Source organism: Mesocricetus auratus, unplaced genomic scaffold (genome assembly GCF_017639785.1).
Source record: "Mesocricetus auratus isolate SY011 unplaced genomic scaffold, BCM_Maur_2.0 Super-Scaffold_100003, whole genome shotgun sequence".
In the NCBI taxonomy this organism is placed as follows: domain Eukaryota; kingdom Metazoa; phylum Chordata; class Mammalia; order Rodentia; family Cricetidae; genus Mesocricetus; species Mesocricetus auratus.
In genome coordinates, this window is record NW_024429188.1 from 93,279,724 (window position 1) to 93,304,049 (window position 24,326).

Here is a 24,326-nt window from a genome sequence, read left to right on the forward strand (position 1 = left end):
AATGCAAGAAATGGTAGAAAAAACAAAGCAAAAAATGAAAAAAATGGAAGAAGAAACAAACCAAAAAAGGCAGGAAATGGAAGAAGAAACAAAGCACAAAATGCAAGAAATGGAACAAAAAGCAAACCAAAAAATGCAAGAAATGGAAGAAAGAACAAACCAAAAAATTCATAAAAGGCAACAAACGGACGAACAGATAAACAGAAAATTGCAAGAAGCAATGCAAACACTGCAGGGGTTGAAAACTGAAATCGAGACATTAAAAAAAACACAATCTGAAGAAAGGCAGAAAATAGAAAAGCTGGACAAACAGTCAGGCACTACCAATACAAGTATTACCAACAGAATAGAAGAGATGGAAGAGAGAATCTCAAGTGTTGAAGATACACTAGGAGAAATGGATTTATCAACCAAAGAAAACCTTAAATCCAACAAATACTTAACACAAAACATCCAGGAAATATGGGACACCATGAAAAGACCAAACCTAAGAATGATAGGTATAGAAGAAGGAGAAGAAATCCACCTCAAAGGGGCAGAAGGCATATTCAACAAAATCATAGAAGAAAACTTTCCCAACCTTAAGAAAGACATGCCAATGAAGGTACAAGAAGCCTACAGAACACCAAATAGAGTGGACCACAAAAAAATCCCCTCGCCACATAATAATCAAGACCCCAAACATACAGAATAAAGAAAGAATATTAAGAGCAGCTAAGGAAAAAAGTCAAGTAACATATAAAGGCAGACCTATCAGAATTACACCTGATTTCTCCATGGAAACTCTGAAAGCCAGAAGGTCCTGGATAGATACTCTAACTACACTAAGAGACCATGGATGCCAGCCCAGACTACTATACCCAGCAAAGCTCTCAATCACTATAGATAGAGAAAACAAGATATTCCATGACAAAACTAGATTCAAGCAATATGTGTCCACTAACCCAGCCCTACAGAAAATTTTGGAAGGAAAACTCCAACCCAAGGAAGCTAACTACAACCAGAAAAACATAAGCATTAGAGAATCCCTCTCTACCAACAGCCAAAAGAACAAAGGGGTGAAATTCCATACATAATTCTACCAACAACAACCATCGCAAATCGAAGAAGGATGAGCAATCAATGGTCATTAATATCCCTCAATATTAATGGCCTTAACTCACCCATAAAAAGACACAGACTAGCAGAATGGAATCGAAGACAGAACCCTTCCTTCTGCTGCATACAAGAAACACACCTCACCCTCAAAGACAGACATTACCTGAGAGTTACAGGTTGGGAAAAAATTTTTCAATCAAATGGACCCAAGAAACAAGCAGGGGTAGCAATCCTAATATCTAACAAACTAGACTTTAAAATAAAATCGATCAAAAGAGATGAAGGAGGTCATTACATACTCATCACAGGTGAAACCCACCAAGATGAAGTGTCTATCCTGAACATCTATGCCCCAAATACAAAGGCATCCACATTCGTTAAAGAAACATTATTAGAACTTAAATCTCATCTAAAGCCCCACACAGTTATAGTGGGAGATTTCAACACACCCTCTCACCACTAGACAGGAATACCAGACAGAAACTCAACAAACAAGCAAAGGGTCTAATAGAAATAATGACCCAACTGGGATTAACAGATATCTATAGAACATTTCATCCACATAAAAAAGAATATACCTTCTTCTCACCACCACATGGAACCTTCTCAAAAATCGACCACATACTTGGCAACATATCAAACCTCAGCAGCTACAAAACAATTGGAATAACTCCATGCATCTTATCAGACCACCATGCTTTAAAATTAGAATTCAACAACAATACAAATTGCAGAAAACCTACAAACTCATGGAAATTGAATAATGCTCAACTGCACCACCCCTGGGTCAAAGAGGAAATAAAAAAAGAAATTAAAAACTTCCTTGAATTCAATGAGAATGAAGACAAAACATACCCAAACCTATGGTACACTTAAAAGCAGTGCTATGGGGGAAGTTCATAGCACTAAGTGCTCACATGAAGAAACAGGAGAACAGTTATACCAGAGAATTAGCATCACAGCTGAAAGCTCTAGAACACAAAGAAGCAAACTCCCCCAGGAGGAGTAGACGCCAGGAAATAATCAAATTGAGGGCTGAAATCAATAAAGTAGAAACCAGGAAAACAATACAAAGAATCAATGCAACGAAGAGTTGGTTCTTTGAGAAAATCAACAAGATAGACAAGCCTTTGTCCAAACTTACCAAACAGCAGAGAGTGAACACGCAAATTAACAAAATCAGAAATGAAGAGGGGGACATAACAACAGACTCTGAGGAATTCCAGAGAATCATTAGGTCATACTTTGAAAACCTGTACTCCACAAAATTCGAAAATTTAAAAGAAATGGATGACTTCCTGGAGAGCTATCATTTGCCAAAACTAAATCAAGAACAGATAAGCAATTTAAATAGACCTATAACCCCTATGGAAATAGAAGCAGTCATCAAAAATCTCCCAACCAAAAAAAGTCCAGGTCCAGATGGCCTCAGTGCAGAATTCTACCAGAAATTCAAAGAACAGCTTATACCAATTCTTCTCAAAGTGTTCCACACAATAGAAGCAGAAGGGTCTTTGCCAAACTCTTTGTTTTTTTTTTTGTTTTTTCGAGACAGGGTTTCTCTGTGGCTTTGGAGGCTGCCCCGGAACTCACTCTGTAGACCAGGCTGGCCTCAAACTCACAGAGATCCGCCTGCCTCTGCCTCCCGAGTGCTGGGATTAAAGGCGTGCACCACCAACGCCCGGCTGCCAAACTCTTTCTATGAGGCTTCAATAACCTTGATCCTCAAGCCACACAAAGATACAACTAAGAAAGAGAACTTCAGACCAATATCCCTCATGAACATTGATGCAAAAATACTCAATAAAATACTGGCAAATCAGATCCAAGAACACATCAAAACAATCATTCACCACGATCAAGTAGGTTTCATCCCAGGGATGCAGGGATGGTTCAACATACGAAAATCCATCAACGTAATCCACCATATAAACAAGCTGAAAAACAAAAATCACATGATCATCTCACTAGATGCTGAAAAAGCCTTTGACAAAATCCAACACCCCTTCATGATAAAGGTCTTGGAGAGATCTGGGATAACAGGGACATACTTAAACATAATAAAAGCTATATACAGTAAACCAACATCCAACATCAAATTAAATGGACAGAAACTCAACGCAATTCCTCTAAAATCAGGAACAAAACAAGGCTGTCCACTCTCTCCATACCTTTTCAACATGGTACTTGAAGTTCTAGCTATTGCCATATGACAACAAAGGGGGATCAAGGGGATACAAATTGGGAAGGAAGAGGTCAAACTTTCACTGTTTGCAGACGATATGATAGTTTACATCAATGACCCAAAGAACTCTACCAGGGAACTCTTACAGCTGATTAACACCTTCAGCAAAGTGGCAGGCTACAAGATCAACTCAAGAAAATCAGTAGCCCTACTATATACAGATGATAAAAGGGCTGAAAGAGAAATCAGAGAAACATCACCCTTTACAATTGCCACAAACAACATAAAATACCTTGGGGTAACGCCAACCAAACAAGTGAAAGACCTGTATCGTAAGAACTTTGAATCTTTAAAGAAAGAAATTAAAGAAGCCCTCAGAAAATGGAAAGATCTCCCATGCTCTTGGATAGGTAGGATCAATGTAGTAAAAATGGCAATCCTGCCAAAAGCAATCTACAGATTCAATGCAATCCCCATTAAAATCCCAGCACAATTCTTCACAGACCTTGAAAGAACAATAATCCATTTTGTAAGGAAAAACAAAAGACCCAGGATAGCCAAAACAACCCTGTTCAACAAGGCAACGTCCGGAGGCATCACCATCCCTGACCTCAAGCTCTATTACAGAGCTATAGTCCTGAAAACAGCTTGGTATTGGCACAAAAATAGACAGGTAGACCAATGGAATCGAATTGAAAACCCGGGTATTAACCCACACACGTACGAACATCTGATCTTTGACAAAGAAGCTGAAAATATACAATGGAATAAAGAAAGCATCTTCAACAAATGGTGCTGGCATAATTGGAGACTGGCATGTAGAAGAATGCGGATCGATCCATGTTTATCGCCATGCACAAAACTTAAGTCCAAATGGATCAAAGACCTCAACATAAATCCAGCCACACTGAACCTCTTAGAAGAGAAAGTGGGTGGTACCCTTGAACGAATTGGTACAGGAGACAGCTTCCTGAACATAACACCAGTAGCACAGACAGTGAGATCAACAATTAATAAATGGGACCTACTGAAACTGAGAAGCTTCTGTAAGGCAAAGGACACAGTCAGCAAGACAAAAAGGCAGCCCACAGAATGGGAAAAAATATTCACTAATCCCACATCTGACAGAGGGTTGATCTCCAAAATTTACAAAGAACTCAAGAAGCAAGTCTCCAAAACACCAAAGGACCCTATTAAAAAGTGGGCTGCAGAACTAAATAGAGAGTTTTCAATAGAGGAGTCTAAAATGGCTGAGAGGCACTTGAGAAAGTGCTCAACATCCTTAGCCATCCGGGAAATGCAAATCAAAACAACTCTGAGATACCATCTCACTCCTGTCAGAATGGCTAAAATCAAAAACACCAATGACAATTTATGCTGGAGAGGATGTGGTGAAAGGGGGACACTCCTCCATTGCTGGCGGGAGTGCCAACTGGTTCAGCCATTTTGGAAATCAGTATGGAGATTCCTCAGAAAAATGGGAATAAACCTACCACAAGACCCAGCAACTCCACTCTTAGGCATATATCCAAAAGATGCCCATTCATACAACAAAGATGTCTGTTCCACTATGTTCATAGCAGCTTTATTTGTAATAGCCAGAACTTGGAAGCAACCTAGATGTCCCTCAACTGAAGAGTGGATAGAGAAAATGTGGTACATCTACACAATGGAGTACCATTCAGCAGAAAAAACTAAGGGAATCATGAGATTCGCAGGCAAATGGATGACACTAGAAGAAACCATCCTGAGTGAGGTAACCCAGTCACAAAAAGAGAAACATGGCATGTACTCTCTCATATATGGATTTTAGACATAGATCTGGGGAGTGCCAGCCTACAATCCTATGGCCAGAGAGTCTGGGAAACAGAAACTTCATTTAGTGGCTGATCGAAGAACAGGCAGACTCCCTTGGTTAAGTACTGAGCTGAACTCAAGAAAGCCAGTAACAGAGAGGGAGGACTGATGATCAAAGGGATTAAGACTGGGCTGGTTTAACCCCCAGAAACAGCTGACCAGACAAAGGTTAACTCTTGAATCCCAGGCATCAGCCTGGGAATCCAGCATGGGACTGATCAAGACCCCCTGAATCTGGGTGTCAGTGAGGAGGCCTAGGTAATCTATTGAGCCTTGGGCAGCAGATCAGTACCCATCCCAAGTATACACACGGACTTTGGACTCCCATAGAACAATGTGAGGTTCACTCTCACCCTGAACTCTTGGGGAAGGGTCTAGGCCCTGCCCTATATGAAATGACAGACTATGGACACCCCCATGGAGGGCCTCACCCTCCCTGGAGGAATGAGGGGATAACGGGGTGGGGTGGGGGGAGGGCACGGGAAGAGGGGAGGGAATGGGAGAGGGACCTGGAACTGACTTGTGAAGCAACCTCGTTTCTTATCTAAATTTAAACTGGAAAATAAAATATAAAAAAAAAGAAAAGAGAAAAATCTCACAAGTTATAGATGGGAAATTTCCCAGCCTCTAACTTTTTAGACTGTTGTGCACTAGAAAGAGAAGTATCTTCCTGTTTGCAACTTACACCATTAAATGACCTTCTCCATTTTATTATCTCTCATAATTGGTTATGGATTGCATTATTTCATTCTTAATGGTGTAACTCAAAAGATGGGGAAGCTACAAAAATCAAAACAGCTCAAACTGTTTTTTTGTAAAAAATCATACTTGATTAATAAAAGCAAAAGAAAGCACTGAGCAAACTTAACCCTGACTCTGATTCTATACAAATGACATACAACAGAATGATAAATTATGCTTTTGTAATATTTGTGCTTCAATGATCATTTAATCACTTCCTTATTGCTGAAGCACATCAAAATGCTCAAGAAGAGCCTGCTGTCTAGTAACAGAATGCTTTTCCTTGTACTCATGGGCAATGAAATGCAGAGAACCTTGAAGCAGATCATACTGTGCAGTACTGTAGTTATCACAGTCTTACCAATATCCACCAATTTACTTTGAACTAAACACTCTCTTTATAGGTTGCAACACAACCATCAACTGCTGAGTGGGAAAAACCAAAGGCAGATAAGCTATGTTGAAGGATGGCTCACTAAGTGAAAGTAGCTTTGTTCAGCAAGAAAAGGTCAAGCTACCTTGAAGGCAAAAAATAGGGCATGAAATTTATGATGGACATGGTTTGCAGTGACTGTGTCATTTAAACCAAGATTTTGAATACCCGACTCATACCTGAACATTAACAATATTATTATTATGAAAATTATTTTATAAATACAGTTTAATAACTACATTCTAGATGTAATGTATGCGTTTTTTACTTAATATGCCATGATATATCTTAGTTCTATTATTGTTCAATATATGCAAATTGAAACCCAATCAAACATTGGCACATGACTGGACATATGTTCACTAAATATATCCTTCATATAAGGCCTTCATGTAAAAATGACTATGCTAAATGGTACTGAATTTGTATCAACAGAAACAAGATCATTTTATAAAGGCATTTAAGAATTCCTTGAAAAGCATCTAAGTATCATAGCCTAAGGAAAAGAACCATGTATTAAGAATATATTTATTCTACATTTCATCCTGTTACATATTCAACATCTTGAAAGGATCTGAATTTCTCATATTGTGACATGATTTAAGTACCATATTTATGGTATTTCAAATGTAATATAATTTCACATTAATAAGTCCTTGTAAAATTTAGAGTATTAGTTATTAAAGAAAAAGGGAGGTAAAATAATCTTTATTTCCCATAATCTAAAACTATGACGATACTAAATGGAATAGACAAAATCTACCATTTCTATCCTTGTAGCGTCATTTAATTTTTATATGACCTGTTGAAATAGGATAGAATAGTATAAAATTTTATAAAATTATCATATTTGCTTTTGAAACCCTTGACGCTGATCTTAAGGACCCACATATCTTAATTTTTCATGAACTCTTAATTCATTAAAAGAGGTTATCTAGATTCTCTATCAAACACATTTTTTAGCAAACATTATTTATTACCAAAACAGGCGTGACAAAGAAATAGAGAAATGAACTTTACACACATTAAGCATTGTGAACACTGGATGCAAAAACCACATCAATTGGTTATCTAATATCAAATGGTATATATAAAAACATATATACAAGTAATATTAAACAGATTAAGTTACATTTGGAAACATATATGCACATACTAAGTAATGTAAAAGAGGCCCTGAATTTGAAAGAGATCAAAGATAGATTATAGGAGGGTTTAGAGGGAGGAAAGTGAAGGTAAAAATATTGGAGTTACAGTTTCAAAAACAAACAGTAATGTGAAAATTTATTGCTAATGATAGCTTATTTTGACCTTTCATTCCAATGTTTGAAGACAGGAGTAAATGGATGAAAGAAATGTGGTACATTTACACAATGGAGGATTACCCAGCTGTTAAAAGCAATGATATTGTGAAATCTGCAGGCAAATGGATGGAATTAGAAAAATTCATCCTGAGTGATGTAACCCATAATAAGAAAGACAAACATGGTATGTACTCACTTATAAGTGAATATTAGTTGTAAGGTAAAGGATAACAGTTCTACAGTCCATAGCCCCAGAGAGGCTAGATAACAAAGAAGACTCAGGGAGGGGGCACTCAGATCTCCCTAGGAAGGAAAAATAGAAGAGATTTTGGGTAAAGTGGGGATAGATGGGTGGAGATGGGAACATGAGTTCGGTTGTGTGGAAGAGTAGAGTACTGAAAGTGATGTCTGGAAAGTGGGCCATTTCAGGGACATGTAGAAACCTGGTCCAAGGGATACTCCCAGGAATCTACAAGTATGACTCCAGCTAAGACTCTTAGAAGTAGGGGATACATAGCCTGAACTTGCAATCTCCTATGACCAGACAAGACTTCTAGTTGAAGGTTTGGGACAACAACCAAATCATATAAGCTTTGATCTACAGTCTGTCTTGATTATGGAATGTGATGGGGTAAGAGTGGCACATAGATTTGGGGAGTGGCCAACCCATGACTGGTGTAGGCTGAGACCAATGCCATAAGAGCAAACCCACCCGTGACATTGCCTGGAGCACCAGGACTGAGAGAGCCTGGATGGCCCAGAGACATAGGATAGAACCAAACACGAGTGGAGGGTAAAAATACCAATGTAATGATGCCTGATGGTATTCTGCTATACTCATAGAATGACACCTAGCTGAAGGGCCATCAGTGAGGCTTTATCCAACAACTGATGAAAATAGATGCAGTGACCCACAGCCAGAGTTAGGCAGAACGTGGGTAATCCTGCTGAAGAGAGAGAGAGAAAGAGAGAGAGGAAGGATTGCAGAACCAGAGGGGCCAAATATATCAGAAGAAAATCCACAGAATCAACTAACCTGGGGTCATAGGAAACTGACAACTAGGGAGCTTGCATGAGACTGACCTATGCCCTCTGAATACATATTACAGCTATGTAGCTTGTTCTTCTTGTGGAACTGCCTAATAGTGGGAGCAAGGGCTGTCTATCTCTAACTCTTACAGGCTTTTGGGACCCTATTCCTCATACTGAGCTGCCTTGCCCAGTCTTAATACAGGGGTTGGTGTTTAGTCTTACAGCAACATGTTATGACATGGTTTGTTGATATCCATGAGAGGCCTGTCCTTTTCTGAATAGAAACAGAGGAAGAATGGATTGGGGAGGCAGAGGGTAGGCTGGGGGAGGGTCTGGGAGGAGGGAGGAACTGAGCTTGAGATGTAAAATAAATATTAAAAATTTAGACATTTGAGAAAACAAAATGAATACTGTGTTTTCAAATAAAACCCCTTTGTCTTTATGAGGCTGATAATAGATTGTCATGTCTAAAATCCATTAATTAATTTTACACTTGACAAATATATTACTTTACATATATAAAAGATTAGGTACATCAATGGAAATTCTTAATAACCTATAACAGTAGCTTATATAGTAAAGTATATATGTTTTCTGTATATGTGTATATGGTCTATGATAAAATGGCATTGCTAAAACTTTGTCTTTAATTGAAGGACTTATTTGGAATGGATGTGTAAAATAAAATGCATAATTATTTTAAAAATTGTTTAAGTGTTTTTTAAGTAATCAAAATTTTGTGTTGCTTTTATAGTGATGGGAAGTTCTAGACCTGTTACTGGAGAAGAAAAGCAATAAATAGCCTTGCTCAGCTCTCCTCACCGGTGTAACAGTAGCATGAACGTTATGGGAATAAGCAACCACTTTATCATTTGAGTTAAAGACCATTACGAAAGATGAAACTCATGCTTTGTATCCTTAATTGGGCCTCAAGCCCACAGCTGGCTAGGTCCTAGGTCCTAGGGAGAGAATATAATACTATTATTATGCTAAACTGATGTAATAATAAATGACCCCCTAAGTTCTTACCTTTAGGCCCATAAATTACATTTGTCAACACTTACCAGAGAAGATTCATTTTGCAATAAATGGAAATTACTGCAGAACCTCACAACAGGTCAGCCTGTACAGAATATTAGACTATGGAGTTCTCTGCTGTCTATAGAATATCTATATCATATATGCCATGCCATCAAGGCTTGGAGATTATCAGTGAGAGGTGGTTGTGGAAATATTGTAAGGGCACTATAAGTAGTGGAATTTTTCAGCAAGACTGTTTGCTGGAAATGACAGGGCCTTCAAACACATGACCTCACTACAGCTGTGATTGCATCCATAAAGTCCTATATACCATGAAGACAGCCAAAATCCTAGTATGTTTGGGTCAGGGATTGATGAAGTACCATCCCTAGTTGAGTAGCTATTGAAATTTATGGCTGCTAGGAAAGAAAGAACCAGTTTTCTTCAGGGATGTAGCCCTGAGAGGCTACCCATGATCCAGTACATTGTTCCCGTACCCATGTACATACAGGTAGCACTAAGTGGACTCATCAGGTTTAACAAAAGAGAACATCAAATCAGGAGGTATTTGAGAAGAAGGAATGGAGAGTGGCCTTTGTCAAAGCACATTGTATATATAAACGAAATTCTCAAACAGTAAAAACATTTTTAAAACATGTACATTAATATTTGTTGCAGAATTATTCATACCAGTCCAAAAGTGAAAAACCTACAAAAGGTCTCTCAAATAATGAATGTATGAATTAAATCTGGCACATCTATTTGATGGAATATTATTCATTCATAAAAGACTAAGTATTAAACTGATAAGAACAGATACTACACTTGATGTTAGCCAAAAGGCCAAGAGGACCTAGGCCCTGCCCGGGATGATATGACAGACTCTGAAAATCCCTGATGGAAGCCCTTACCCTCCCTGGGGAGCTGAGGGGGGATGGAGTGGGGGGTTGGGAGGATTAGGGGGCCGGGGGAGGGGAGAGGGAGAGGGAACTGAGAGTAACGTGTAAAAATGTAAATAAAAAAAGACAAAGTATATATGCTATGTATGACTTGCATTAACTATGGAGACTATATCAGTAAAAACATTTGTACTCAAATGGTTATATATCATATAATTATATTTGTGTAAATGCAGAAATTTGTGAATATATGCAGACTAAAGTATATTAGCAATTGCTGAGGTAAATGGACATTGTCATATAAGAGTTCTGTATAATCCCTATGATTTTTAGAATCATAAACATGTTCAAGTACAAAATAGTAGTGATGCCAGAATAATTATTCTAAATAATTCTAAATAATATTCTAACATTCATTGCATTGTGAATTTAAAGTGAGTGGTATATAAATTATATGTCATAACTGTTATAAAAATATGGTTAAGATGTTATCATTGACATGAAATATTTGTACATATATTGCTGAGCTTCCTGCAGCCTTTTCACCCCAAATACACATACAAACACTTAATTATGAAACTGTTGACAGGTGGTTTGGGCTTATTATTGGCTAGCTCTGTCTTAATTATTTACCCATTTTAGTTAATCGTTGTATTTCCAAGGGGTCTTATCTTACCAGAGAAGGGTCTGGACCTCTAACTCCTTTGGTGGCTCACATGGCAACTGTTCTGGGCCTTTTCTGTCTACCTTTCCCAGAATTCTTGTCTTCTAGTCCTGCCTTTCTTATTGCCTCATTGGCCTAACAGTGTTTTATGCATTAACCAATAAGAGAAACATATACAGAGATGGAACCCCCCCACACACACTATGATATAGTATCTCAAGAGTTTTTATGTGTTCCTTGGTGATTGGTATGCCATCAGATACCTAGAACCTGAACTACTTACACTTTTTTAAGTACTTGTACAAAGCATGAAAGGGAAGGAGTAACCAGAGAGATGTTTATTTTCTACATTTCATATATAATGTTAGATACTATTATATAGAGGTGTAAGGTATCCAAATCATACCATTCTGAACTTTGATATGGTGACAGTAACTCACTCTAGTTTACTATTTACCTTAGAATGTGTCTGGAATACACTTGTCTAAATTCTCCCTGTCTGCTATCTGGACATTTAATAACAATTAGATGATTATCTATCACATAGTAGAGAGTTTTATAAATTCATAAATTCTAATACCTGTCCTCCAGACAGAGAGGCAGCCTGCATAGGCATTGATTTTCACTGGTTGTCATGTTGCTATAACCCTTGATTTGTAAATTTTAGGAACCCAGAAGAAATTCAATAATATGAAATTAACATTTTTCACAGACAAAACTCATTTCAGAGAATAGCAATAATAACAATAATAAAAATAAATGATAGCATTTATTGAACATTTATAGTGCCTTCTTTCTTGAGTTCCCATGTCTTATTTTTTAAAAATGCATCATGTCTCTTCCTTACCAGTACAGCATACAAATTTGATATAGTGGTTTATCCCTGAAGCTTCTCCCTCCTCTTTTCATATGTTTCCTCTAGGACTTTAGTCTCTTCACAATCTCTTCCTACTTCTATCTTCAATCTCTCTTTCTCTATTGGCTACTTATTCTTTGTCTTCCAAGCACAAATCTTTCTCCTTGTGAAAACAATGATTCTCAAAGTCCTTTACCTACTTATACTATTTATCTCTTCATTTTCTTGCCAAACCATCTTTATCTAGTACCCATAATGCTTAATTACATACTTATGATGTAGGCTTTTACCATCCGTGCGCCCCCTTATGACTGTACATACTATTCAATTCTCCTAAATATGTACTCCTGAAGTTTATCAGAATTAATTTATCTTGTTTCCCACAGTCTATCTCAGACCACTGAATATGAGCTCCTCTTTCACATTTTTTTCATTTCAAGCTTCTAAATACTTAATCACCTTACTTCTATTTCTGTATAACAGCTGGTTGTATGCTATTTTGCATTGCAGGTACCTGTATGCATATTCTTTCAGGTCTCTGATTTAATCAGACTCCTTAAGGGCAACAACCACGTTTTCTGCTTCATTTGTTAACTCTCCACAGTACTTAGCACCATTAAATATAAACTTAATTGACATAACATTTAAAATCAAGGGGTTCTGTGTTTCTGAACACTAAGATTTTCCTTTTAGTTGCCTTCCACTTATGTTAAAGGGAGAGCTTATGTGGTCAGATGTAATTTCTCTGCCAACCCAACATTAATTTATTTTTCCTTCTCCCAGGCCCAAGTAGGGATGATGGTACCTGTGTGTGACTCTGATCAAGACAACTTCAGAAGGATATATAACAAAAACTGGAAAAGGCAAGTCAAAGGACTAAGGGAAGATATATGATACAAGAAAGATAATGAAGACAAATACCTATTATTAGAAACATAGAACCAAACAATTATATAGAATTATTTCCCATACAATTACTAGGTTACACATGGGAAGTATATACTTGTGCTTTTGATATTTTTTATTTTTGAAGTTAAAATATAGTTATATCATTTTCCCCTTTCTTTTCTCCAACCCCTTATTTGACTTGCTCTCACTCAAATTCAAGGCCTCTATTTCTTTAATTTTTGCTGTTACAATATGTTATGTGTGTAATATACATATTATGTTACATGTGTGCATATTGTTTATTATTTCAGGAGTGATGATTAGCATTAAAGATCATAGCAGAATAGGGTTTGGACTACTGGGAGAGGCAGAGGAACAGGAAGTTTGCGTGGAAATTTATCTCCTAGAAATATTAGAGAAGCTGCATCCATGAAGCTCTATCAACATGGCGATATAAAAAAGACCTGGACAAGGATGACACTGATACACATGGTAACACAGAAAGGGGAAATCTCATGGAGCCTCATTCTTTGAAATTAACTACAGGCAACTATGAAATAGTGAGAGAGGGAAAAATAGTCTACCTCCAACTTGGATATTCAATAATATGTGGTCAACCTTGTGTCTTAATTCTGAACTTGCAAGACGTCATTTTGAAAAGTAAATTTCAAATAACTTGAATAATTTTGGCTTCATGAAAATACTGATAAATGTTTGGTCTTTTATAGTAATAACACAAGTTGAAATACAATAATAACATAGGTTCTATAGTAATAACATAGGCTGAAATAAGTGGCTAATCAGTGAAATGGGTAATCAATAGAGTCAGATATATAAATGGGTGATAAATTCTACAATGAGCTGATTTCTCTAAAAGCCTATGAAATTATGAGGATGAAATTATGAGACTTTTGAAAAGTCTATCCCAGGATGATGACTATCTTATTGTGTAGTAATCTACTTATTACCTATCTTAATGTAGGATATGGAATTCAAGAGCTCATAAGATAGACTCATTTAGTATGCTATCACAGGAAAGGTATATACTGGATGCAATACATAAGATAATTATTAAACTGAAACGAGAATCACACATTAAACATATATGACCAAGAATATTTAGTATGAATTTTTATACAATAACTTTGCCTTTTAGCATAGAGAAGCCCATTGTATAAATCTGCTTTGTAAGTCAAGTTTCCACTATGTTTTAGAAAAGGTTTTGTAAAACTGAAATATATTGACAAAGTGATTTAATATAGTTGAAAACAAGCTGAAACACTCTAGCTGGGCCCTCTGAAGTCTTCTGTTGGAGAAACATTTATATATCATTATAGGTAGCATTTACTGTAATTTGACATCAATCTTTAAAAATAATAATGTTAAGCTCCCAACAATATTTTCTTTGTTAGTACATTATTATTATTTTATTCATGTGGTTTACTGTACTTATATGAATTATTCCTAACTCTGCCACAGTGTCCTATACTCGGATGTTCTTTAAATAAAAGACACTGAAGCACTGGGCTTACTCAAAGAACAGCTGAGTGCATTTTAATATCCATATGTCCTGTGAACCAATACTGAAGAGCACCAGTATTATGCTGTGGGTCTGTGTCCCATCTGAATGAACAGTGATTACCTGTGTGCGGGTGATACAGTCCTTTCATTTGGTGTCACAGAGTGAATAATTTTCAGACTTTTATATTTATTTATTTATTTATTTAAAATAGATTCTTCTCTCATACAGTATATCCTGGCCACAGTTTCCCCTTCTTTTACTACTCCCAGCTCCCTACTCCCCTCTCTTCCAGATCCACTCTCCTTCCATTTCCCTTCAGAAAAGAGCAGGCCTCTAAGAGACAACAACCAAACTGAACATAACAAGGTACACTAAGACAAGGCAAAAGCCCCCTGTCAAGGCTGGACAAGGCAACCCAATAGGAAGAAAAGAGTCCCAAGAGAAAACAAAAGGACCAGAGACGCACCTGCTTCCACTGTTAGGAGTCCCACAAGAATATCAAGCTAACCACAGTAACATACACAGAGGACCTAGTGCAGACACATTTAAGCCCTGTGGTTGTTGATCCAGCCTCTGTGAGTGTGTATGCATCTATGTTCTTAGTGTCCTCTATTCCCTCTGACTCCTACAGTCTTTCCTTCCCCTTTTCCATGAGGTTCCCTGTCTCCAAGGGGAGGCACCTAATTGAGACCTGCAATTTAGATTTTTCTCTCCTCATTATGTCTGACTGTGAGTCTCTGCACCTATTCTCATCTGCTGCTGGAGGAATAAAATTTTTAACTACTGCTTCTGTCCAGGAAATAAATATCCATGAAACCCCAAGTGAATGCAGAAAGTTATCCTGACATTCAAGTTTCAAACTTATCACTGCATAGATCTGTGCATACTGTATCTATGACTCAGGTAAGACAGAGCAAAGAAAAAGTAGTCTACTATCTCCCTTTCTTTATTCTTTTCTTCTTGCCACTCTGTTGTATAGTTCACAATGAAAGGTAATTCAAAAGGTACATATTGCACTACTTTTAATTTTCCATTTCATAATGGTGGTGGTGGTAGTGTGTGTGTGTGTGTGTGTGTGTGTGTTGTGTGTGTGTGTGTGTTGTGTGTGTGTGTGTGTGGTGTAGTAAATGTGTTTAGTAAGTGGAGATGTTTGGGATAAAATTTCAAATTTGCAAAGTATTCTTATGCAAGGACTATATATTTGGATTGCATGCACAAAGATCTGTAATCAAGACAGTTATTATTTAAACAATTGGCTGGGAGAAAGGAATTTCCCTAAACGTAAAAGAGAGAGGCTTAAAGTATACTGAGATAAGAGGAGAAAAAACCTGAACTCCAAACTCAGTTCCATCTGTGTTTATGACTCTTATGAAGGCAAGTTACTTAACCTATTCTTGTTTTCATTTTAAACTGCAAGACAGAGGTAACAACAGCTGCCACAGCATAAACTCTCAGGTAGATAAAATACATTAAGTATTTTAAGATCATAAATGCTCTTTAAGTGCAGGCTGCTATTGTTATACACATGTCAAAAATCCAAAGTTAGAAGGTGAAAGACTAGGAATCAATTATTTCAATTTAACAGTTGTCAGCAAGTATCTAAGTGGCAAACCTTACAACATACTTTTTAGCCATTTTCCAACAATATGTCCACTTTTCGAAGGTAAGTTGACTGTTACTTGGATTGACTAATTATCATCTCTTAATTGGAGTTTGAATTCATGATCTCATAACAGATACAGTTAGAGGCTGCTTTGGTGATGACATAGTCCTATTAAGTACCCCTATCTTTGTCAAAGCCTTAATAGCTGTTGAGAGAAAGGAGAGAAGGGTTTGGCAGGGATGTGTTCCCACCCTTACTTGGTCTATAGATCTATGGTTTCTCTGTTTTATATTTCCATGATTAATTTCTGGGTAATATTTGATTTGCAGAAGGATTTTCCTACTGTACTCTTGAAGGGGGTGAAAGCAAACTCCCTATTTTTCAAATGAAGAACTGAATCCCAGAGAAGTGAAGCTATAGTCTTTATCTGGTCTTGGCTACAGCATCTTCAGGAAAAACTATAAATTGTGTCATATCAATCAATGGAGTGTTCTTGCATGGTCATATATTCAGCAGAAACTGACTAGGAAGCATCATTTTTCTCCTTTGTTGTTGCAAAGATAGATCTTGTGGGATGAATTTCAAAGAAATGCCACTCGCCCTACCAAGGCCAGCATTTTGCAAAACTGTAAAAATGCTATAGCTGCCTTTTTTATATTTCAGTTCTTTTTCCTTACTACTTTTCTTTGTTCCTTGTATTCCAACTTGGAAGAATTCATTGTTGAATTTCTCAATAAATTTTATCCTCAGTCAGATGGCTACTCAAATTGTTAGGTGTACTTGATTACGACGCTAGAGAAATAATAGTTAAGAAATGTCCTCAACCTTTTAGTGTTCTAGGAAACTGCTTTCCATAATCTCTCTGTCTCTCTGCTGTCCTTCTCTCTCTCTCTCTCTCTCTCTCTCTCTCTCTCTCTCTCTCTCTCTCTCACACACACACACACACACACACACCAAACACATACAATATACCATTCCTTATACAACATATGAGATAAAACCTTCTGTCCATTCCTTCTCATAAGATTTGTCTATGACAGTAGTCTGTTTTCCTCTAAGATCCATGGCCTTATTCTTAACTACATTCTACATACTTAACTTTATGCCCACTTCTAATAAAAAAAACTTCTCTTTGCAGCAGATAAAAAGCATTACAGAAATTCACACATGGTCAACATGCAAAGAACAACTGACTTTGGTCTGCCCAGCACTGATACTTCTATACCAAGACCTCCTCACCTAAGTCTCAGGGAACATTACACGGTGTAGAAAGACTGTAAGATCAAGAGGATCAGGAGGAAGTCTGTTGTGAGATTGTGCCTGCTAGATACGGAAGGGATGCTGTATCTAGGAATTCTCAACAAATTGACTGCTTAAACCAATCTAAACTGTGTCAACACTATTTAACAGTCCAATTTAGATGTGGGGGAATCACAAGGGATCCACAGAGCTACAAGCAACTATCAACAATTGATTTTCTAATACCAAGTGGTCAACACTACAAACATACATGCAGGTATCACTGAACAGAATCAGCATGGTATGTTCATGTTGATTCAGTTATATGAAACAACAAAGGTTAAATAAGAGAAGGCTGTGAGTTTGGCACTGGGTTGGGGTTTGTGGGTATGGGCGATGTAGGAGTGGGTAGAAGGAGGGAGGCAAATGACGTAATTATATTTTAATTAAATACAAAAGAAAAGATTTGCCTATGAGTCTCTTGTTCTTCTGAGACAAGGCCTTTCCTCTATTGTCTGACTGCTGAAAGAGGATATTCAAGACATCCGTTTCCTGTTCATTGTTCATGAATAAATAGCTATGATTAAAATAGTTTGTTCATTTGAAAGAAGGTAGTCATAGACACAAATGTTCCCTGTACTGCTAACTGACTGAGTGACCGAGTCTTCCCTTGGTTGCAAATCAAGTTCTACAAGTAAATCATCCCACATGTAACTTCCCCACTTCCTGTAAAAGTCTAAGGAGGACTATAAGAGAGACAGACATCCATGGTCCGTTGGAGAAGGGGAAAGGGACAAGATCTCCTGAGCTAATTGGGAGCATGGTGGAAGGGGAGAAGGAGTTAGAAGAAAGAGGAGGGGGAGAAGAAGAGGGGAGAGGAAGGCAGGAGAGAGCAGGAAGATAGAGTCTGGGAAAAATAGAGGAGAGCAAGAAAAGAGATATCATAATAGAGGGAGCCCAACTAATAATCTAAGCAGTAGTTGAGAGGCTACCTTAAATGCCCTTCCCCTATAATGAGATTGATGACTACCTTAAATGCCACCCCAGAGCCTTCATCTGGTAGCTGATGGAAACAGAAGCAGACACCCACAGCTAAACACAGAGCTGAACTCTGGAATCCAGTTGCAGAGATGGGAGGAGTGATGAGCAAAGGGGTCAAGACCAGGCTGGGGAAACCAACAGAACAGCTGACCTGAACAAGGCATTGCTCATGGGTCCCAGACTGATAGCTTGGAAACCAGAATAGGACTGTTCCAGACCTCCTGAATGAGGATGTCAATTTGGAGTTCTGGTTAATCTATGGGACCTCTGGCAGCAGATCCATATTTATCCTTAGTACATGAATGGACTTTGGGAGCCCCCTCCACATAGAGGAATTACTCTCTCAGCTTAGACACACGGGGGAGGGTCTAGGCCCTGCTCCAAATGATATGACAGACTTTGAAGATCCTCCAAGGAAGGCCTTACCCTCCCTGGGGAGCAGAAAGGGGATTGGATATGGGGTAGTTAGGGGTCAGGGGAGGAGGGGATGGAGAGGGAACTTGAATTTGCATGTAAAAGAAGCTTGTTTCTAATTTAAATTAAAAAAGGGGGAGTCTAAGGCAAAACCTCCCTGTGGTTTAGCCTGAATATAACCCATTTCTTCAGCTGTGCGGTTTTTCTTTGATACTTACATGCTGATAAGGCCTCAGCAATTCAGATGTTTATTTTGTGTAAGGTTGTTACAATGACAAAGAAGAGAATCATGGGATATAAACTAAGTATCCTTGGTGCAAGAAACAGTTCTCTTCTGGGAGCATGACCTTTCACATCCTCTTCTCCACCTTAAAAAACGATGTTGCATTCCATGTTCTTTAAATTTTAAAAACTATATACTATAGTTATTGCTATTTTTATTTGTCGATGTTACATGATTAAGGTCTAAGTGCAAGCACATTTTTTGTTCCTATCTCCTCTGCTATCTTTAAACTAGTTGTTTAATAATGTTTCTAGTTAAATGGTAAGTGTTAAGACTAATTTGAAAGGTTTTAGTACAGTTATTATCTGTTATGAAATTCTTTCGATTGTAGGTGTGTATATTGAATGATTGCCATAGCATGGTAGATTCTATCTTGTTGCTGAGACATGCTACAAATTCTAGCATTGTTAGGAATTTTAGCACACTAAATGTGGGTAATGAGTTCCCTTTTCTCATTAGTTTACCAAGTTGTAAAAACTCCTATCTCTTAATGAGACACAGTGACAAGTATCATAACTGGGGAATGGCCTGTACTAGAATTTGATTTAAAAACTATGTATCCATGACCTTTTAACATGGTATTAATGAAAATAATAGGTGATTAACTGGAAGTACATGGAGCCTAAATGTAAGAAAAGTTCATGTCAGTTGGAAAACAGAATCTGCAGTACTTAATAAAATGTTAAAGAAATTAAAAATGACTCAGTTATTTTCCCATCCTTAGAACCATAAATATTGCATCTATGTTAAACAATGTTCTAGAGACTGTGATATATGTACATTCTATTCATAATCCCATTTAACTCTTACTAAAACAAATGAGAGGTCTTATTCACTGTCATCCTTCTACTTAATTCAGGTTTCAATTACTTGAGTTTGGGGAACCAATACATGATACCAAGCCATGTCTGTCTGACTATAGTGCCCAGGATCTTAACCATAGTGCTATAATGTTTGAACTTCTTGAAGATTAAGGGAGCCAATGTAAAAATAGTGATCTAGTTGTCAGTTTCATATGTTAGAGCATATAAAATTAATACAAGCCAAATAAGGGCAGCACTAATTGGAATTCAATAAGTGCTAACAAAAAGAGGACAGAAAGTTGGTTGGGTAGGGAAGGGGTGGATTTGGAAGGAAATGGGGGAGCAGGTGAATACGATCAAAACACAATCTATGGGGCCTTAGGTAGCAGATCAGTATTTATCCCTGGCATACAAATGGACTTTGGGTGCCCATCCCACAATAAAGGATGATGTTGTCTCAATCTGGACTTTTGTGGGAGGGCCCAGGCCCCGCCCTGAATGAAATGACAGTCACTGGAGATCCCTCATGAAGGGCCTCAACCTTCTTGGGGATCAGAGTGGGGATTGGGTGGGGGGCTGGAGGGCCTGGTGGAGGGGCGGAGGAGGGGAGCTGGGATTGACACGTGAAGCAAGCTTGTTTCTAATTTAAATAAAAGATCTGGAAAGATCACATAAAAATTTATCAAAAAATAATAAAGTTCATAAAGACTTTTCCTTCTTATATTTAAATGACTTTTAAGGTAGCATACAAAGTAATAGATTTTATTGTGTTTTTGTATATATATATGTGTATCTATTGTAGATCTTTTCTCTATTATCTTTCTCCCTCATTATACCCTCCATTTCTTGCCTTTGCTGCTCTGTTTTTCTCCATAAATAGCTTTTGTAATATATGAATACATAATTACATTTCTTTTAAAATAATATTTTTAGTAATTCTTTGGCAATTTAATGTATTTTTATCACACTCACTTCCCTCCTCCATCATTCCCACTATCTATCCACCATACCTTCACCTTCCCACAAATGCAACTTTAAGAATTTTCTTTTTTTATTTTCATCCAGTCTAATGTCTGTTGTCCTATTATCTTTAAGGCTTGGGCCAGTCATGGAATGTGAGTGATGTATAAGGGGTCACATATAATGATGTTTCTTAGTAAATTATTAATTTGAAATAATTTTACATGTTTGTTTTTTTATAATTGAACAGAAATACAAAACAATTCTCATTGGGCTCATTTCCAGGGGAAATGTGGTTTTGCAGCATCTTACTGTGTCAAAATTACAAAGCAAGATGTTGTAAAAATAGAAGTTAAGAGATGTGGTTCTGGGATCAGTCAAGTAGTTGATAGCTTTTTGATCATGAGTAAATCATCAAACCTCTCTGTACCTCTATGTATGTCTTAAAAATGGGAAGTATAATGTTACACTTGTGATTTAGCCCATGTGAAGTATCTGGAACAATCTTGGACATATAATTATTAAATAAGTTTTAGACTATATTTTCAACATTGTTTTTGGAAAGAAGCTATGAGACATTTGAATTCAAATGCAAAATTGAATATAATCTTATGACAACCATGTGCTCATCTTTTGTTGTCCTTCATCTTGCAGTTTCTTTAAACAGGTGTTTCTAATTTTCACTGTAAATGACAAGAATGTCCTTAGGAAGATAATGCCAGATGGTGGCTTTTATGTCTTCAGATGTGAAGGAATCAAATAAGAAGAAAGGAAAAGTAGATAAAAGAGATGGGAAAGAAAACTCTGAGCCTGTTCTAGTCTTTTCCTTGTCTACTTTTGACTGTAGACAAGCCTAGCCCTTATAGCAGTAACAATGAAACTTCCAGGAAAGGTCAATCCTGGATAGAATTAAGTATTCTGAAATTAGATGCAAATCAAACTGAAATGTGGATGAAAATTATAACGAAAGTCTTGTCTTTTCTTATTCTTAAGTATTCACTTTTACTGAATTCTGGAGCAAAGCAAACTTACAAAGCAGATAAAAGAAAAAAAGGAAACTTCATAAACACACACCCAAAACAATGAAAGAGACATGCAAAGACTACTATCGCAAAAAGTGCAAAACAAACTAAGTCTGTATTTAGAACTAATGAAGCAAAATAAAACTTATCACCTCTATAAAATTGTGACTTTCTTAAGGGCAATGTTTGATTAATTTATTTATGTGCTTAATTTCATCTTATAAAATTGGAGGATTGTTTTTTCTCAATTTCTACCTTAAAATTGTACATGCTAAAATTTGCATAGCACTTCTGTACTTAAGCCAGTTTCAAGGGAAGTTGTAGCATGAAGTTCTAGTTATTTTTATTGGTTTATTAATACTAAATACTAAAATCCCTCATTCTGTATTAGAAGTTAGGAGTACTAGCATTGTGGCATTTATTTAAACAAGTCTCCTATGTTATGCTCATGTGGGTTACTTTGAACAATTTGGGACACGAAGTAATTTTCTTTCGACTAGGAAGAATTCATGTTTCCCAACTAGAAAATAATTCATGTTTTCCCATTTTGTTATAAACATTCACCTTTACATGAGGTAGAAACTGCCTTACTTATTATAAACAGAAGAAAATTCTATACACCCTTTGTAAAATGTTATATATAAATAAATGCTGGGCTAGGACATAAGGGAACTTAATCAAAACCCCATGTTGCTTCAGGGTAGTTATATGCGAAATGAAATTTTCATTGTATTGAAAGTTCCATTCTATAAATATTTATTTATTTTCAAACTTGCCAACATATTTGAAAAGTTTAATTGGTTTATACTCAAAGCACTGAAGAAAAATAAAATTTGCTTCACAAGACACTGACATGGATTTATTCTGTCAATATGTGGGAGTTCTTCAAGTGATAATGAAATTTAATGTGAAGTGAAGCCATCCCAGATATGGCCCTAATAACTTAGTTAGGAAATATTAATCAAGAATCCATCAATCATTTTGGTCACTGTACCTTTTTTCTCTGATTTGTCAGAAACTTTTCCTCCAATGGGAGAGTAAGTAGTATCCATGGACTCGGTCCCTGTGTTCCCATTGCTAATTCCATTCGCATAGATCTGTCCAACTGGTTGCAACTGCCAGGTCAGGCCAAACAAGTGTACTGCTGCAAGAAAACAAGCGTATATTAACTTATTCTGACTCACTTAGAAGGCTGCTAAATGAGCTATCCTTTTGCACCTGAAAATGGTATAATTAGTGTCTTTTAACTGAGCCAATGAACTAAGAGTTTTATATCTATATCAACAGATATAGCTCTTTTTTCAAGTAGCTGGTGCTAAACCACTGAGGCAAAAGCTATCCAAGAGATAGTTTTGGAAATTGGAGGATTAGTTGACCAATTACAATGGGATTCTTCTTGTCTCCTTGGGGCTGTGATATTGCCTGTTTTTATTTTCTATAATCATCTCAGTCTAGTTTGAATATGGAAACTACGCTGAAAACGTGGATAGGGAAATATCAACCAAGGAGAACATGCTTTTGACTGATCCAATTCAATGCAACAAATTTTTACTGACTGCCTAGTATTCATAGGCCCTTCATAACTGCTACAGGTGTTAAATCCAGATGTAGTATTTGGTAGTATTATAAATGTGAAGTAGCCATATTATGAAGAAGAATTGACATAACGTAGGTTAAATTTTCTATCAGAAGACTAACAGATATTTGTTATTGTTATTGGGCAGAAATATGATCACACATCAATTTTGGATGAAATTATGAAAATATGATGAGATTTGTGCAATGTAATGTGGTATTTTTTATAAAAGCAAATCAAAACCTGAACATAATGAAACCTTAAATTTTGACTTATCTTTTGGTTCAATAATTTAGTTTGTAAGAAATTATTATTGTCCATGATAGTATTTGACAATATTCAAAAGTTATAATGAATCTAAATATTTATAAATAGGTATGTAATTACCTGCTGATGTATTAACAACACAAAATTATATAGTTATTAAAGTCACATTTAAAATGTCATACAGCAACCTGGGAAATATTCATGAAGCATCAAATGAATTATATAATCTGAGTTGTGTGAATGTGTGTGACTGTGTATACAGACATTCATATCTTAGAGAAAAAATGTGTGAAAGCAACATGTTAATGGTTTGGGAGGATTTTAATTTTTCTCTTTGTGATTTCTCTATTTTCTATTTTAAAAATAAATGGATTAAAGAAAAAGCTGTATTAGGCTAGATTGATTTTGCTTTTGTAAAGAATAATTTTTACAAAGGAATTACTATTATAGGGGGAAACTTATATTCAGTAGTGCTTTGAAGGGTGACAGAGACAGGTAAGGATGAGTGGAGGGCTGAACAAATTATTACTTCATGAAGTACAGAATGTGTTGATGCAAAGGAAGTTGTTTGGGTTCATTGGAGCTTAGCTATGGTAGATAATGGTTGATAAATCCAAAA

The 24,326-nt window shown here is 36.7% G+C and overlaps 1 protein-coding gene and 1 pseudogene across 4 annotated transcripts in view; both read right to left on the bottom strand.

Annotated features, from left to right (window-relative positions):
- Positions 1-24,326, bottom strand: part of Tenm1 (teneurin transmembrane protein 1) — a 789,988-nt gene that overhangs the window by 273,621 nt on the left and 492,041 nt on the right. For 2 of the 4 annotated variants that reach the window (XM_040744566.1, XM_040744565.1), the window contains one exon: positions 22,859-23,008. The exons of 1 other annotated variant lie outside the window; for it this stretch is intronic. In XM_040744566.1, the coding sequence (XP_040600500.1) occupies positions 22,859-23,008 (150 nt within the window). The remainder of the gene's footprint in view (positions 1-22,858; positions 23,009-24,326) is intronic. One more of the 4 variants, XM_040744567.1, reaches the window with a different exon arrangement.
- LOC121140128 lies at positions 10,409-10,525 on the bottom strand (annotated as a pseudogene).